The 15,789-nt window shown below is 45.0% G+C and overlaps 1 protein-coding gene across 1 annotated transcript; it reads right to left on the reverse strand.

The window, feature by feature from the left end:
* Positions 1 to 459: 459 nt before the first annotated feature.
* LOC113406359 (protein mono-ADP-ribosyltransferase TIPARP-like) lies at positions 460 to 9,538 on the reverse strand. The gene is made up of 6 exons (XM_029911292.1): positions 9,458 to 9,538; positions 7,329 to 7,726; positions 2,921 to 3,092; positions 2,560 to 2,747; positions 1,605 to 1,877; positions 460 to 901 (listed from the first exon to the last, which is right to left on the reverse strand). The coding sequence occupies exons 1-6, from the start codon at positions 9,536 to 9,538 to the stop codon at positions 460 to 462; spliced, it is 1,554 nt and encodes a 517-aa protein (XP_029767152.1).
* Between the last annotated feature and the right edge of the window lie 6,251 nt (positions 9,539 to 15,789).

A 15,789-nucleotide genomic window follows, 5' to 3' on the forward strand; every position in this document is an offset into this window, starting at 1 on the left:
ACAGATCCCGACACCCCTGGGGTGGTTGTTCTGATCAGCAAAGCCACCATGAGGGTTGTTCTTTGTATCAAATGCTTTATGAATAGAGCAGTATGAATAACTGATTTCTGATTCAGTGGCCAAACCAGAAAAATGGGGGGGGGGATGCTTTGGGTCAACCTGAAACAAAATGTTTCTATGAACCAAAATATCAACGTTTCATTTTGATTTTGAGGGGTTTGAAGTGTTTTTAAATACCATTGAGGGAAAATCTGAAATGAAACATCTTTCCAAAAAAGAAAAGTTGAAATGTTTCATTCCAGAAATGAACTGTTCTGACGTTTCTGAAATTCTTTTCCCGTGACTGAAACAATTCACTGAAACTGACCTGAATTTGCAAATTGTTTCAGTTGACCTGAATCTGCATTTTTCAGTGGGGAAAAAAAAAAGTTGTGCACAAAATTTTTTGGCCAGCTCTAATTATGAACCATCTGTTGCAACAGGGTCGGAAAACAGCTTGTAGCGGATCAGGAAATATGGGTAGGACTGGCTACTGTTAAAGATCACGTAGATGCTGGAAGTGGAATCAACAGATGAATCAAAGGGTGGGCCACTAGACCTTATTGTTGGGGGTTGACAGTAACTAGCATTCCCTACAGCAGACTTTCCCACCAGGACCTTTGCCAGAAACATATAGCGCAGCCCAGCCTTGCATGCTGTACAAAATCCATTTGAGTACTGGGCGTTCTTGACAAAATAGCTGCCTTTGCCAAAGGCAGCAAGATGCTGTCCTGAGAGACGAGGGTCAAAGCCCACCTGACAGATGGAGTTCTTGCTGTCTGCTGAGGGGCCATGGAAGAGATGCTGTTCTAGCTGTTTTTTCTCTTCTGTTGAGAGTCCTCGGGACATTATTTCCTTCTGACTGAGCAGAGAAAAGAACACAAACACAGAGTTATGGTTACTGCTGTGAGGGAACATTTGCTAAGGGGCTGGGACAGAATTGGAGACCTAGTCCTACTTTTATGTTCTCATTCCTCCCTGCTTACTCAATATCTAAAAAAACAAATCCTGAATTCTAAGCACTAAGGTTTCAGTCAGCTATCATTTGAGAGAGCACAAGACACCCCACATAACTAATCACACCCACACCTGTGTATGATCACTGTTGTGCACAAGTTCTACTCCACCCAAGCTCAAAGATCACCCATCAAAAGCCATTATGCACTCACCAGTGCATTAAGATTCACCCACTGACAAACATGTTCACTCTAGTACAGTAGGATCTGCATTCAGTTTATTAGTGATAAGATCTATGGTTTGCCACCAAGCACAGCAGGATCTTCTTTCTAGGGTACTAGCACATCTGAGATTCAGGTTCCAAGATTTTTGAGGACACCAGGATCTGCAATGCACTATTCCCAACCTAGATCCCATGGTACATTCTATAACCTCATGTATTCCTCCAGTGCTGGGTTTAGCCCACTGGGGGCCCTAAGCAGGAATATCCCCCTCCCCCCCCCAACACATACTAATAATTAATGGGGGGCCTCCTTGAGCTGCTCGGAGCCCTAAGCAATTGCTTAATCTGCTTATGCCTAGCACCAACTCTGTATTCCTCTTTATACCTGCTGTATTTTTGCCAAAGATACTCCTGCCTGATCCTGTAAATCCCTAACACCAGAAATGTATCCTCTGAGAGAGATTTGTGGAAGAGAGTATAAACTGTGCTGTACACTGCTTCTGATGGTGCTATTTCACGTTGCACATAAGTGGGTCCTTCTGAGGGGCATGAGATCCATGATGCAGGATATGGTCCAGAGTACCCATCAGTGGGATCCTCCCCAGGGATGTTGGCAGCATAAGGATTGAGATGTCCCCTACAACCATTTGGGAGTGTCCTAAGAAGAGAATAGGACAAATATTTGTTTGGTTTTAATATGTTCTGGTTACCTTCATCTTCCCATCCTAGCCTCACACCCCCATGTTCCACCTTGTTTTAATTTAGACTATAAGATCTTTGAGGCAGAGACTGTCTTACTGTGTTTGTAGAGTGCCTAGCACAGGGGCCCAAATCTTGATCTCGGCACTACTGTATTATATATGATAATTACTTACAAAAAAACTAATTTCAAAGTTTCCCGGTCATAATGCATATGTACAAAGAGGATGAATTAAGGTTGCACAGGCTTTCATAACTTTCAAATTCTTGACATTGCAACTAGAGCTGGGCAAAAAACTGATTTTTTCAGTTTGCTGGCATTACCCTTCCACTCCCTCCCAAAAAAGTTGGTTTGGTTGAACCAAATCTAAAAATTGTGAAAAATTTTGGTGAATCAAAAAGATGTTTTGGGTCGAATTAAACATCTTGTTTGGCCCAAAGGGCTTTCTCTCTGCTTTATATCAAAGGCCTGCTAAAAACAATGGATGTGTGAGAACTTCTCTCAAAACATCACAATAATCCTTTACAATAGAATGTGTTAAGCAATTTAAATATATAGGTGCCCTCACCAGTTCCCTATATAATTATCTGAATGCCACTTACATTTTTTTAGAGGGAGTATTGCAGGTGGAGTTACTTACCGCAGATGTGGAACCATGTCGATAGGTGTGTGGTAGGCAGGATGGCGCTGAATGGATGACTTTTGTTCTGTTGTTGAGTTAGTTTGTATAAGGTTCTTCAAATCTAGAGTATACTGTTGGCCTTCGTGACTGAAGCTATAGCTTTGTAAGCCACTGTCAAAGGCATTAATGATTTCTTGGGAAATTGGCTATGCAGAGAGAGAAATTGGGGGGAGGGGGAGAAGAGATGGAATCAGAAAATGATAAGGAAGAAGGCCAGTTTTCCTATAATAATCCAGTTCTACTCTCATACACTACTTCCCACATTGCAACTCCCAACTCTGCCCTGGAGGGCATCACCTTTGCCTCTTTCTCTCCTGACCTCCTCATATTCCTTCCAATTGGTTTCATCAAGCCAATACATGTGCCACTCTGTGTGGAGATGTGGGTTCTGCTGTGGATCATGGGTGTTGGAGAGTCGCTGTATTTTGCCATAAGGACCAAAGGAGTACTGTTCCATCACATTTAGGTTGACTTTGCCTTTTGAACCATCCCTGTGGAAGAAACAGAACTTGGAAGAGATTCTCCTGCTGAAAGAAACTGGTGTTGAAGCACGAGCAAGCATCATTACTCTTGCACCATACCCCACAGCACCTCCTGCTGAGAGATGCTGAGAACAGAGTAGTTTGGAGCTCCCCATACAGCCAGTGCTCCTGCGTTGCTTCCTACAGCACATCCAAAAAGAATGTGCTCTTATAGGACTATGTACAACCAGATTTCAGGCTGGGGTAGTGGGACAAGCTGCTCTCTCACATCTCACAATCAGAATCTGCAGCATAGAAACTACTTCCTTTTTAAATTAATTTTCTAGCTTTTATGGTTGAATATTACCAAAGTTGGACTATCTGAAACCACATCCATACTAGGGTTGCCAACTTTCTAAACACACAAAACCGAACACCGTAGCCCAGCCCCATCCCCGAGGCCCCACCCCCACTCACTACATTCCCCCTCCCTTGGTGGCTGGCTCTCCCCCACCCTCACTCACTTTCACTGGGCTGGGGCTGGGGCAGGGTGCTGGGGTATGGGGGGGTGAGGGCTCTAACTGAGGGTGCAGGCTCTGGGGTGGGGCCACGGATGAGGGGTTTGGGGTGCAGGATGGGGTTTAGGGTGGGGCCGAGGGACTGAGTGCGGGAGGGGGCTGCGGGTTGGGGCAGGGGGTTGGGGTGCAGGTGGGGGTGAGGGCTCCTGCTGAGAGCACGGGCTCTGGGATGGGGATAGTGATCAGGGGGTTGGGGTGCAGGAGTGGGCTCCATGCTGGGGGTTGGGGCAGAGGGATTCAGAGTGCAGGAGAGGGCTGTGGGTTGAAGCAGGGGGTTAGGGTGCAGGAGGGGGTGAGGGCTCCTGCTGGGGGTGCAGGCTCTGGGGTGGGGCTGGGGATGAGGGGTTTGGGGGCGTGGGAGGGGGTTCCAGGTTTGGGGAGACTGGGTCAGGGGGTTGGGGCTTGGGCTTGGGGCACGGGCTTACTTCAGGTGGCTCCCAGTTGGCAGCGCAGCGGGGCTAAGGCAGGCGCCCTGCCTGCCCTGGCCCTGCGCTGTGCCCCAGAAGCGGCCAGCAGGTCCGGCTCCTAGGTGCAGGGGCCATGAGGCTCAGTGCGCTGCTCTTGCCTGCAGACACCACCCTCACAGCTCCCATTGGCCATGGTTCCTGGCCAATGGGAATATGGAGACGGTGCTCAGGGCGGGGACAGTGCATGGAGCTCCCTGGTCCCCTTGCCTAGGAGCTGAACGTGCTGGCCGCTTCTGGGGTGCATTGCGGAGACAGGACAGGTAGGGACTAGCCTGCCTTAGCCTCGCAGCACCGTTGACCGGACTTTTAACGGCCTGGTTGGCAGTGCTGACCGGAGCCGCCAGGTTCCCTTTTTGACCGGGCGTTCCAGTCGAAAACCAGACACCCTGGCAACCCTAATCCATACAACAAATTTTACCCTTCTTTTAACCAGTTAGAGGGTGTAGTTGCCTAAAAACAGCACAAGGTTAATAATCAGTGAATAGTGTGTTAATTTGAACTGGGTACTATCATTGCTAATTTCCTGATCTGGCAGATGGATCTTTTCCTGTTACTAATTAGATTTATGTTAGTTTTGCTGTATGGTCCAACCCACTAATTACTTGATTATCTCTTCCATGGCTATGTCAGCTGGAAACAGGCTGATTTAAAAATGTTTGTAATTTGTTTTACTGGACATAGAATTCACACTATTCAGATTCATGAATTACAAAACTCCTGCATCTATCTATATTAGGGTTGTTTGCTGCCGCCCAGCACTTAATATCTAAGAACATCTACTACTTCCCTATTGTGGAAAAGTTAAGACATAGGTCTTGATCCCTACTTTGGACCAAGGATTTCTAGGTATTGGAAAGAGGAGGACATCTTGTCCATTTTGAATTTAGCAAAACTCAGTCAGAAGATGTAACAGTAGATCTTTGATCATCTTGCAGAGAGTGGTAGATATCTGACAGACTGCCATGCACTGCTGGGAAAAAGTCTTCGAAGGCTCAATCCAGTTTCTGGCAACTATGTGTGAGTTAGGGCGACCAGACAGCAAGTGTGAAAAATCAGGGCAGGGGGTGAGGGCTAATAGAAGCCTATATAAGAAAAAGACCCAAAAATCAGGACTGTCCCTATAAAATCAGGACATCTGGTCACCCTAGTGTGAGTGCTCCTAACCAGACTGACCACAGAATTAGTGAATCTTACGGACAGCCAGGAACCCAAAGCAGAGGAACTATTGGAGGATAGGGAACACGGAGTGAGGATGTGTATGATTCAGGTATTATTTTTACACCCTTACTATTGCATGTTTCTAAATGCAATTTGTGGTATGGATGCACTTGGGGTAAAGCAGTAACATATCAATGGCTCCTGTGCATGCTCAGTGGTCTTGTTACTGTGCTGGCAGAACTGTCCTCATGTGAGCATGGAAACTCCACCCTTCCAAGTGCCTAGCACAGAAAACGTTTTTTCTCTCTCCATACCTGCAGCCTATATTTACCCAAAGTACAAGTTAAGGATGGATGTGCCCTTTGATACTGCTGGCCCATGGCTCCCATCTCTCCATAATACTGCAAACAAGTCACACTTAAAAAAATGTTATGTAGTTGATTGATGAGTTAGCCTACAGTTTATTTAGGTAATGGGGTCAGGGTGCCAACACTGGTGCTAACTGCTGCTGCTGCAGAGTCTGTTACTGGAGTCTCGACTTGGCCAATGTACAAATGATGTCTTGGTTTGTAACTTCTTTAAAATATTCATCTGGGACCATGGAGAACTTTCCTGACATTCATTGTTCTTAGTCCTAAATCACAAGCAATGTATGTAATTCATTTAGCTCTGCCTCCTTTTCAGGAACCACCTCAGAGTGTTTTGTATTCTGGTATCATTGCTGCTTGACAGTCTGGAAGAATAAAAATCTCCAGAAGCTGGAGGATAGATCTCACTGAAGTACCTGGTTGGTTTGCATGATGGAAAATGGACACTGCAACCTTTGAAGCAGGATTATGGGATTGCATATGAAATCTGATAATCCTACTCAGAAAGCATGTGTGGGTTAAAAAAAATACCCACTGCCTTGGTGCCCCTATTGCATTTTGGGCACTGTGGTGTAGTTTCCTAGAATAGGCTCATAAAAACATGGCTAGGCAGAGCATTATTTATTGATGCAAAATCACAGTTGTGATGGCAGAAAAGCAGTTGAATGGATACAACCCAAACTGTTTACATTGTAACCAGGGCCGGCTCCAGGGTTTTGGCCGCCCCAAGCAGCCCAAAAAAAACAAAAGCCGTGATCGCGATCTGCGGCGGCAATTTGGCGGAAGGTCCTTCGCTCCGAGCGGGAGTGAGGGACCGTCCGCCGAATTGCCGCCGAATGGCTGGACCTGCCATCCCTCTCCGGAGTGGCCGCCCCAAGCACCTGCTTGCCAGGCTGGTGCCTGGAGCCGGCCCTGATTGTAACAGATTAAATGGAGCATGCCTCTAACCAGTAACAAAATTGCAGTTGTAGCTGTTGTGTGGACATGGTCTGAGTCTACAGACAGTTGCCCTGTACCATATTGCGTCTGTAGCTGGGAAAGGCTGAGATTGGAGTAGCTATGATCAATGTCATGTCATTTATGTCATGGAGGTCACAGAAGTCACAGAATCTGTGACTTCCAGAGACCTTTATGACATTTTCTGCCTCAGCCCCTGGGGCTGTGGGACTGAAGCTGGCAACCAGCAGGGCTTTGGCAGGGTTCCAGTGATAGGCGACAGCCTCCTCAGGGTCCCCCCGCAGGGTTCCAGCCACAGGTGACAGCTTCCTCAGGGGACCCTCCTCAGGGTTCCAGTGGCTGGCGACAGCCTTGCGTGAGGGGAGGGAGGGGGAACCCTGCAGCTGCCACCCACCACGGTGGTGGGGGAAACCATGGAGCTGCAACACCAAAAGTCACAGACAGGTCACAGTTTCCATGAATTTTTGTTTATTGCCCATGACCTGTCTGTGACTTTTACTAAAAATAACTATGACGAAATCTTAGCCTTCGCTATGATCTCCCTAGAATTAGTGCTCCTGCACTATTCCATAAGCACCCCCTGTTGGGATAGGGCATGACTGGAGTAGTTATGAACTTTCTACTTCTAAAGCACCACTATTCCAGTTGGGTGTGTGGGGGGAGGGGGTTGTCTAGGACAAGAGCAGCTAAGAGTTGCCTTCTAGGAGAAGTTGGGTCTGGAGTTTTTCTGTCACTTACTTTTCCACCAGTGTAACTAGTGAGTCATTTACATTGCTGTAAAGTTTCTCCAGGTGCTGCTGAGCCAATTCATTCATGCTCTGCCACACTCCTTTCTTCTTCCGCATCACCTGCCAGTGGTAAGGGTAGCATGTGTGGTGAAGCTGGCATCTCTCCCCTTTGCAGAGGCCAAGCAGGAAGCGGTCACAGATCCTGATGCCGTTTGCCTGGTGGATATGAAATTGGATCCCATTCTCATCCTCGAGCTGCTCTGGAGCTACCAAATGGCTTTTAGAATCATCTCCGTGCTGCATATTGTGGACATAGAGTGGAGTGAGTTCAGTGGAACTGGCTTCATATTGGCTGAAGCAGTAGGGGTCTAAGAGCAACTGGAGTAGAACCTTTTGGAAGAACAATTCCTGGGAGAAACAAAGAAAGAGAAGCTGAATAGGTGGTGAGCTGTTCTGCTGCAGGGCCCTGGGCTTCAAATTCCCCATCCTCTTCTCCCTTTCCCCCATAATATATAAAATGCTTTCGCCATAAAACCGCCTCTCCCAGACATCTCCTGGATTAACCCCAGTTCACATCCAGCTATCTCCCAGCTGGAGTTCATTCACATACCTGCACACAAACATACACTGCACAAGCCCAATAAGACCTCACTTACCTGCTTTTCCCCACAGACTCTTCCCTGAGATAAATCATTATTTTCTGATCTTCAACCCCCAGCACTAGCATTTCTCTCCTCAAATTGATTTATTTTATTTGTATTATTGAGCCTAGACACAGACCAGGACTCCATTGTGTTAGGTGCTGCACAAACACAGAGCAAAAAGCTTCTCTCCCAGTGGAAACCCCTTTTCCTGGACTTTACCCTCATAGCACCCTCCTGGCTACTCCAAAATGATGCCCTCTCTCTCTGGCTTTCCCCTGATAGGACCTCCTCCCATTTCTGATTCATCCCTGCGGGCAGGCACGCGCGCTGCTTCCATCATTCTCCAGGGGCTTCACACTAATCACCCAATAGGTTCCCATTTTGCAGGGTTTCAGCCTTCCAGCATCCACCCTGCTCCCTCAACAGGACCTCACTCCTAGGATTCACTTTCAGGTCCATCATGCTATTTCCATAGGATTCCTCCCTCTCCCCCTGGGATTCTTATATACACAGCACCCACAATGAATATCCGTTTGCTTTTATCTGACTACAATCTGTCCCTTTATGTTATGTATGTAATGGGCGCCCATCCCCACAATAGCTAGGGTCTTATTGAGTCAGGTTACAAGTCACCCCTTCAGACCCCTCCAAACTGCTTCTGCAATGGGACCCTTCGGGGCCGTACAGTGCAAACACAGGTCACTCGCTGGGGCTCCAAACACACACTGGTCTCTCAGAGTATGTCTACACTACAAGTGCTACAGCAACACAGCTATGGCACTGCAGCTATGCTGCCATAGCGTGGTGGTGCAGACACTTGCTACAGCAATGGAAGGGATTTTTCCATCATTGTGGTAAATCCACCCCCCTCAAGAGGTGGTAGCTAGGTTGATGGAAGAATTCTTCCGTCAGTCTAGCAGTGTCTACAGCTGGGCGAAGGTTGGTTTAATTATCTTTCTCAGGGTGTGGATATTTCACACCCCTGAGCAGCATAGCTAGGTCATCCTATGTTTTAGGAGTAGACCGGGCCTCAGTGGAAGCATCTCGCCTGAGCTTCATCCCACTTCCTCCTGGCCCTGCCCTGCAGGGATGGGACCCCTCTGCAATGGGAGCAACAAGGGGAGTTAATCTCAGGGTATCTCCGGTGGGCCAGTGAGTTGCACTGCTTTAGGGCAACAGAGGACGGGCCCTCCTGTAACATGTCAGGATGTTAACGCCGGGCTGTGCTGGGCGGGGCAGTGATGTGTGCGTCAGCTCTGGCCACGCTCACCCCTCCTGCTCTCAGAAATATCCAGCAAGGTAGCACCCAACCTGGCTCCTCCTTAGTCTTAGCTGCCCTAAAGTCTCTTCCCTCACTGCTGCTCAGCCCTGGCTCCTGTCTCCCCAGAGATCCACCCCCACCTCCCTCCCTTGTCAGCGGGCTGGGTAATGCGACCCCTGCCTCAGCAAACCACAAGAACCCACTAAGGCTCCACACCGGCTAATGGGTTATTACAGGCAAATGCTGCCAGCCTGTTATAGTCACCTCCTCTCCTAAGCTTGTGGGGGGGAGCGACGCATGCATCAGCTCCGCCATGCTCACTCCTCCTGCTCTCTGTGCATGGGGTGCACAAGGCAATTCCATCTGTCAGTTAAACTGCCATCCCCATCTGTCAGTTAAACTGCCATCCAGCCCCAGCATTCCAGGCTGCCCGGCAACACTCTGCGCCCCTCCCACCCGCTGCCCTGGAGGGGCGAGATACTGCCTCCGCCATGGAGGGCTGTAAGCTGTAAAGGCATGGAAGCTTCACCTTCCCCAGCACACTCTCAGACACTGCCCCCATCATGGATCTTGAGCCTGCCCTGCAGGGACCCCCCATCTTGGGCTAAGATGGGAAGCCAGTCTCAGGATAGCTTGGCCTTATCTGGGAATTTCAATCCCCCCCCCCTCCAAATTTTTCAATCCCAATCATTTACTTTTGGGGTTAGCTGGCTTTGGGGGAGTCGTGCATGGATCAGCGCAGGATCATGGTCTCTCTCTCTCACACACACACACACACACACACAGGATAAGCAAGGCAAACTTTTGTGCTCCTCTCTCCCTCCCCATGCCCCCCAGAAAGGGATGCTGCTGGAGCCAACAGGGACTTTATGGTGTCTTGTATCATCTCTCTGTTCCATTCCTTTATGTAGCGTGAATATCAGTCTGCGAGAGAGTCTAGAAAGTTTGCAGTCCTCTCCCTACTCCATCCTAAACACACTGATCCGCAACAGGAGACTCCTCTTCCTAGGTTCACTCACACCCATTGCTCCAACAGCAATAATTAATAATGGACTCTCTTTGGGCATAGGGATTGGCAATGTATGTCTGCTGGGGACCTGAGAAATACATAAAATGGCAACCACTTGTCCCCAAAGTCCTGAATCAGTGGACACTGCCCCCAAACAGTCAGATGGAAACCCATTTCTCCACAGCCTCTCCAAAATTGAGCCAATAAAAATGTCTCAAGAAAAAGGAATAGGCACAGAAGAAATTTAATAAGTTCTTTATATTTAACCTTCAGAACATTTGATTAGAAAAACTGGGAGCTTCTTCATTAGACACCTAACTATGGATTTAGGAGCTTAACATTAGGCACTCATCTTTTAAAATCTTGGCCAGAAGTTTTAAGGCTATATTGTGCCTCGCTCCTGTGCACATGGGAAGGAGGGTGATTGTAAGAAGCCTCCCCGTGCCTTTCACACCCTCCTCCTCGTAGACAGTGAGGGAGCTCTTCAGAGCAGAGGCCATTCTTTCTGAGTGTTTGGAAAGCACCTTGCACATAGTGTAGTCTACCATACTTATTGATCAGAATAACCCACTCAGTCATCAGGCACTGTTGCATTCTTCGTGCTTCCTGCAGTGTACAGGCTGCTTCCTCTTAGTGTTCTGAAGGTCCTAGCCAGCACAAAAAAGGCAGGGAGAAAATAGGGTCATGGCCCCATCACTCCTTGTCACCAGCCAGTACAGATAACTGGATAAACAGAGTAGGAAAGGTTCATCTTGTTAAGTCATGAGTACGGCCTCATTTTTCACTTGGAAGCAGGGTTGGATTTAGGGGCAGGCGACCCAGACAACCGCCTGGGGTGCCAGGCTTGGGGTGCGCTGGTCTCAGGGTGTTATTTTTGTTTGCGACAAAAGGGAAAATAGAATGTTTGAAGTAAAATGTTTCAGGTATTCCGTATGCAGATTCATTTTTCACTAACTTCCTAAAATGTTCTGGGCCTTTGTAGAATCTCACGGACCCTTCCAGACTTTTTGAGAACTACATTTTCCTCGAATACTGCTGTATTCTGTGAATTATGAGAACTGGTTGTATTTTCTGTCTAGACAAAAGAAAACTGAGAACAGCCATCATGGTCTGCACATACATAAAGGGATTCAAGTATTTTGCACTTATACAGCACTTTACATTTTCCAAGCATTATGCAAACAGTAACTAATTAGTCCTCCAAACACCCCTGTGAAGTGTGTAACTAAGAATTATCCCCACTTTATAGATGAGGAAAATAAGGACAAGAGAATAAGTGAAAAGATATTACTTCACCTACCCAGGGGTGGCCCGTCCATATAGGCGAACTAGGCGGTTGCCTAGAGTGCCAAGTTAAATGGGGTGCCAAATTTGAGGGGGGAAAAATCAAATTTAAAAAAAAAATGAAAAAGATGGGAAAAAAATAGAAATAAAATAACAAAGATGTCATTATTTCAATTCCCGTGCACATACGGAGGGAATATGAATTATAATTAATTTCTCTACATTTCTGAGAATTTATTAATATGTCAAATATTTTATTTACTGCAAAAATAACATTTTAGCTAAAAAAATTTCAATTTGCGACATAGGGTCAAGATGACCCACTCCGCAATTTTGATAAGCAATGGCTCAGCCACAATGAAACACATCCGCCAGCGACAAGAGCTGCAATGCTAGTGACACCTAACTCGAATATACATCAAGGTCGTATAGCCAGAAATTCATGTAGAGCGGAGATATCGCGAGTTGATACATGTCAAACAGTCATTTTAACACACGTTGCAGTAGATGGTTAACAATCGAGCGAATACTGTGGAAAATTGTGTTTCTTGGTGCCAAAGAATAAAGAATAACATCTTTCAGCATTAAAATCCAAAATATGAGTATCTTTAAGCATTATTAAACCTTAGCGTTATTATCAGGCTGTATAATTATTAACTTCTCTTTGTTATAACTGGTTCACTTGTAATAAATAAGGTCCATAAAAGAAAAGTAACAGCGTTAACGCTTAATAGACTACGAAAGTGAAGACGTCACACTCCAAGCGGGTAACTGTGAGGAAGGGGATTACTTTCCAAACAACCGGTGTTGGATTATAATGTCAAAAAAGTCATTTTGTTTCCGTGTTTCCAGATGAAGGAATTTTACTTGGAGAGGAGGTTAGCTTACATCTGCATGGAAGCAGTTTGGAACATCAAGAGGAAGGTATATTACTTTGAGATGAGGGTAGCTCACATCCACAAAAAAGCAGTTTGGAAACTCAAGATGATGGAAACTTACTTCTAGATGAAGGCAGCTCACAGCATCAGAATGATATGGAAGTGGAGAAAATTTATTCACCTTCAGAGACACATGCAGAAATTTAAGTAAATGAAGTAGAAGGAAGAAAGGATGAGGAAGTTACAAACAAGTTACAGTATAGGGACCCAGCTTCATGGCCCAGATGTGATGACAGTGTGCGGCAAATTCTTGTGGAACATGGACCCGAACAAGTTCATGAATTTCCCTTCCTTACGGATGGAAATAAAAGAAAATTCTCTGCTCAGCATTACAAGAGGAAACTCATTAATGGGGAGGAAGTTCATCGAAACTCGTTACAATATTCAGTGTCAAAGGACTCTATGTTTTGCTTTTGCTGCAAGTAGTTTAGAAATCAAGCAATTGGTACATCACTTACTGAAAATGGTTCGAAGGACTGAAAAAACATATCTTCAATTCTCTCTTCACATGAAAGAAGTACAGAACATTTGGAATGTTTTCAAAATTGGAAAGAACTTAAATTACGATTGAAAAAAGGAAAAACTATTGATAAAGAAAATTTACGTGTAATCAAGGAAAAAGAAGAATATTGGCAACAAATATTAAAGCGTCTAATTGCTTAGTGAAAGTTCTTGGTGGGCAAAATTTAGCATTCAGCAGCCATGGTAGAAATGAAAAATTATACACTCCAGGTAATGGAAACTTTTTAACATTTGTTGAATACCTAGCTTTGTTTGATCTAGTCATGAAGGAGCACCTATGTAAAATAACTGATCATGAAACACAGGTTCATTACTTAGGAAAAAATATGCACAATGAACTGCTTCAACAGGGGGAGGGATAGCTCAGTGGTTTGAGCATTGGCCTACTAAACCCAGGGTTGTGAGTTCAATCCTTGAGGGGGCCATTTAGGGATCTGAGGCAAAAATCTATCTGGGGATTGGTCCTGCTTTGAGCAGGCAGTTGGACTAGATGACCTCCTGAGGTCCCTTCCAATCCTGATATTCTATGAACTCCTAGCAAATACCAAACAAAAAAAGAAAATTGTAGAAGCAGCCCATTCCCAATAATACTAGACTCTACACCAAATGTGTTGTGTTGAACAGATGACAATGATCATTCATTTTGTGGATATGGAAAAGTCTGCAGATGAAGATAATGTTGAAGTGTTCATGAAGGAACATTTTTTTGGGTTTCTTACCACTGAAGGAGACGACTGGAGCATTTATGCCTGAAACTATTCTACAAGAGCTTGAAACAATGTTATCTGTTGAAAACTTATGTGGCCAAGGCTATCATAATGGGAGTAATATGAAGGGTAAAGACAATGGTGTGCAAAGGAGAATGATGGAAATCAATCCTAGGGTCTTTTTCATTCCTTGCAGTTTGCATTCTCTGAATTTGGTTGTTAATGATGCTGCTAGATGCTGTTTGGAGGCAAAGCAGTTTCTTTGACCTGGTGCAACGTGTTTATGTGTTTTTCTCAGGCTCAACACACCATTGAGAGATTCTGACTTGCCATGTGAATTCTCTAACTGTGAAACCACTTAGTCAGACAAGATGGGAGAGTCGCATTGATGCTTTGAAGCCTCTTTGCTATGAACTTGGAAACATTTATGATGCCCTAATTGAAATTTCTGATGATACTACCTTTACTGGATCATCTGGCAATACAGCACGTTCAGATGCAGAAGCTCTTGCAAATGGCCTTTCCAAGTTCAAATTTGTGACTTCACTCATTTTGTGGTATAATATCCTTTTCGAGATTAACCTCACTAGTAAGCAATTTCAGGAAAAGAACTTGAACATACATTCTGCTATTCAAAAACTGCAGCAAACTAAAAATATTCTGGAGGCATTCAGAAGAGATGAAGGGTTCGAAAGAACACTGGTAGATTCTCTCGAGCTTGCTGAAGAAATAGACTTTCCAACAGAATTTGAACCAGAGCCAGTTCGCATTCGGCAAAAGAAACAGCAGTTTTCATATGAAGGATGAGACCCACCCATTCAGAACCCAAAACAAAGGTTCAAAGTGAATTTCTACTTCACAGTCCTTAATACTGCTATTCACTCAGTTGACAAAAGATTTCAATAGATGCAGCAGCTAGAGTCAGTATTTGGCTTTCTATATGATATCCACAGCTTGCAAAAGTGAGCTTCAGGCTTTTTCAAGACGACTTAAGAAACATTCCACTCCTGAAGAAGTACTGAAGTTTGTTTGTGAAAATAAACTCAGACAGTTTTCCAAACATTTTTATAGCTCTATGCATTCTTTTAACTTTGCCGGTTTCAATAGCTAGTGGGGAACGTAGCTTCTCAAAGTTAAAATTGATAAAAACATATCTGTGTTCAACCATGGTGCAAGAGAGACTTGTTGGACTTGCCACAATGTCAATAGAGCATGAAATAGCTGGAAAACTGGATCTAAAAGAACTAGTAACTGAATTTTCATAACTTAAAGCAGAAAAAGTCATGTTTTAAGAGCACAGAGTGTTTTTTATTTGGAGTGTTTTGTAAATACAGGTTAAAGTTCATTGAAGAGTTTTCTTATTTCTTTCTATATTGGATGTGGTGGTAATGGCAGTTAAAGCAGGATAGCATAATGGATGAGTTTGGTTTTGTAATAATAAAAATTATAATTAACATTTGTAATGAATTTTTATTTGAAATCAGATGGAAATATCATCTAGCTGTTGTGTACAAATCTATTCTGAAAATTTCATGTCTCTATTTTATCTGATCTTGGAAACATTGGTTGGACAGATGGATAGATGGACAAACTGAATAATTAAACCTCTGTTTAAAAAAATGCTTAAAAACATTAAAAGAAAAAAGGGGCAAAATGTTTCCCAGTTTACCAAAAACCTCAGCCTAGATCTGCCCTTGGAGTTTGGGGGTGGGGGGCGCCGATTGCATGGTTCACCTAGGGTGCCAGTTGCTGGCAGCTAGTCTAGGGCAGCCCCTGCACCTACCTTGTCACTCCAATAGCATCCAGCAAGTTAATGACAGAACCAGGATTAGAACATTATCCCTTGCCCTACACCAGGTGTAGATATTTACACCAGTATAAAATGCTACCAAGTCAGAATGGTAGAGCTTTATACCCACCTCACACTGATTTAAATAGCTGCATAAGGTGCAGGACCATGGGAAATCGGGTCCCCTGTCTCCCAGTCCCAAGCTCAGTTTACTAGATCACAGCTGCCACTCTGTGAAGGGGACAGGGATCAGTTACTATCACCTGTTCTAGAGGACAGAACAAGAAGTACTTAGGTTTTCCCTGCTGCAGCTCAAG

Source organism: Terrapene carolina, unplaced genomic scaffold (genome assembly GCF_002925995.2).
Source record: "Terrapene carolina triunguis isolate 2854851 unplaced genomic scaffold, T_m_triunguis-2.0 Scaffold26, whole genome shotgun sequence".
Lineage (NCBI taxonomy): Eukaryota > Metazoa > Chordata > Testudines > Emydidae > Terrapene > Terrapene triunguis.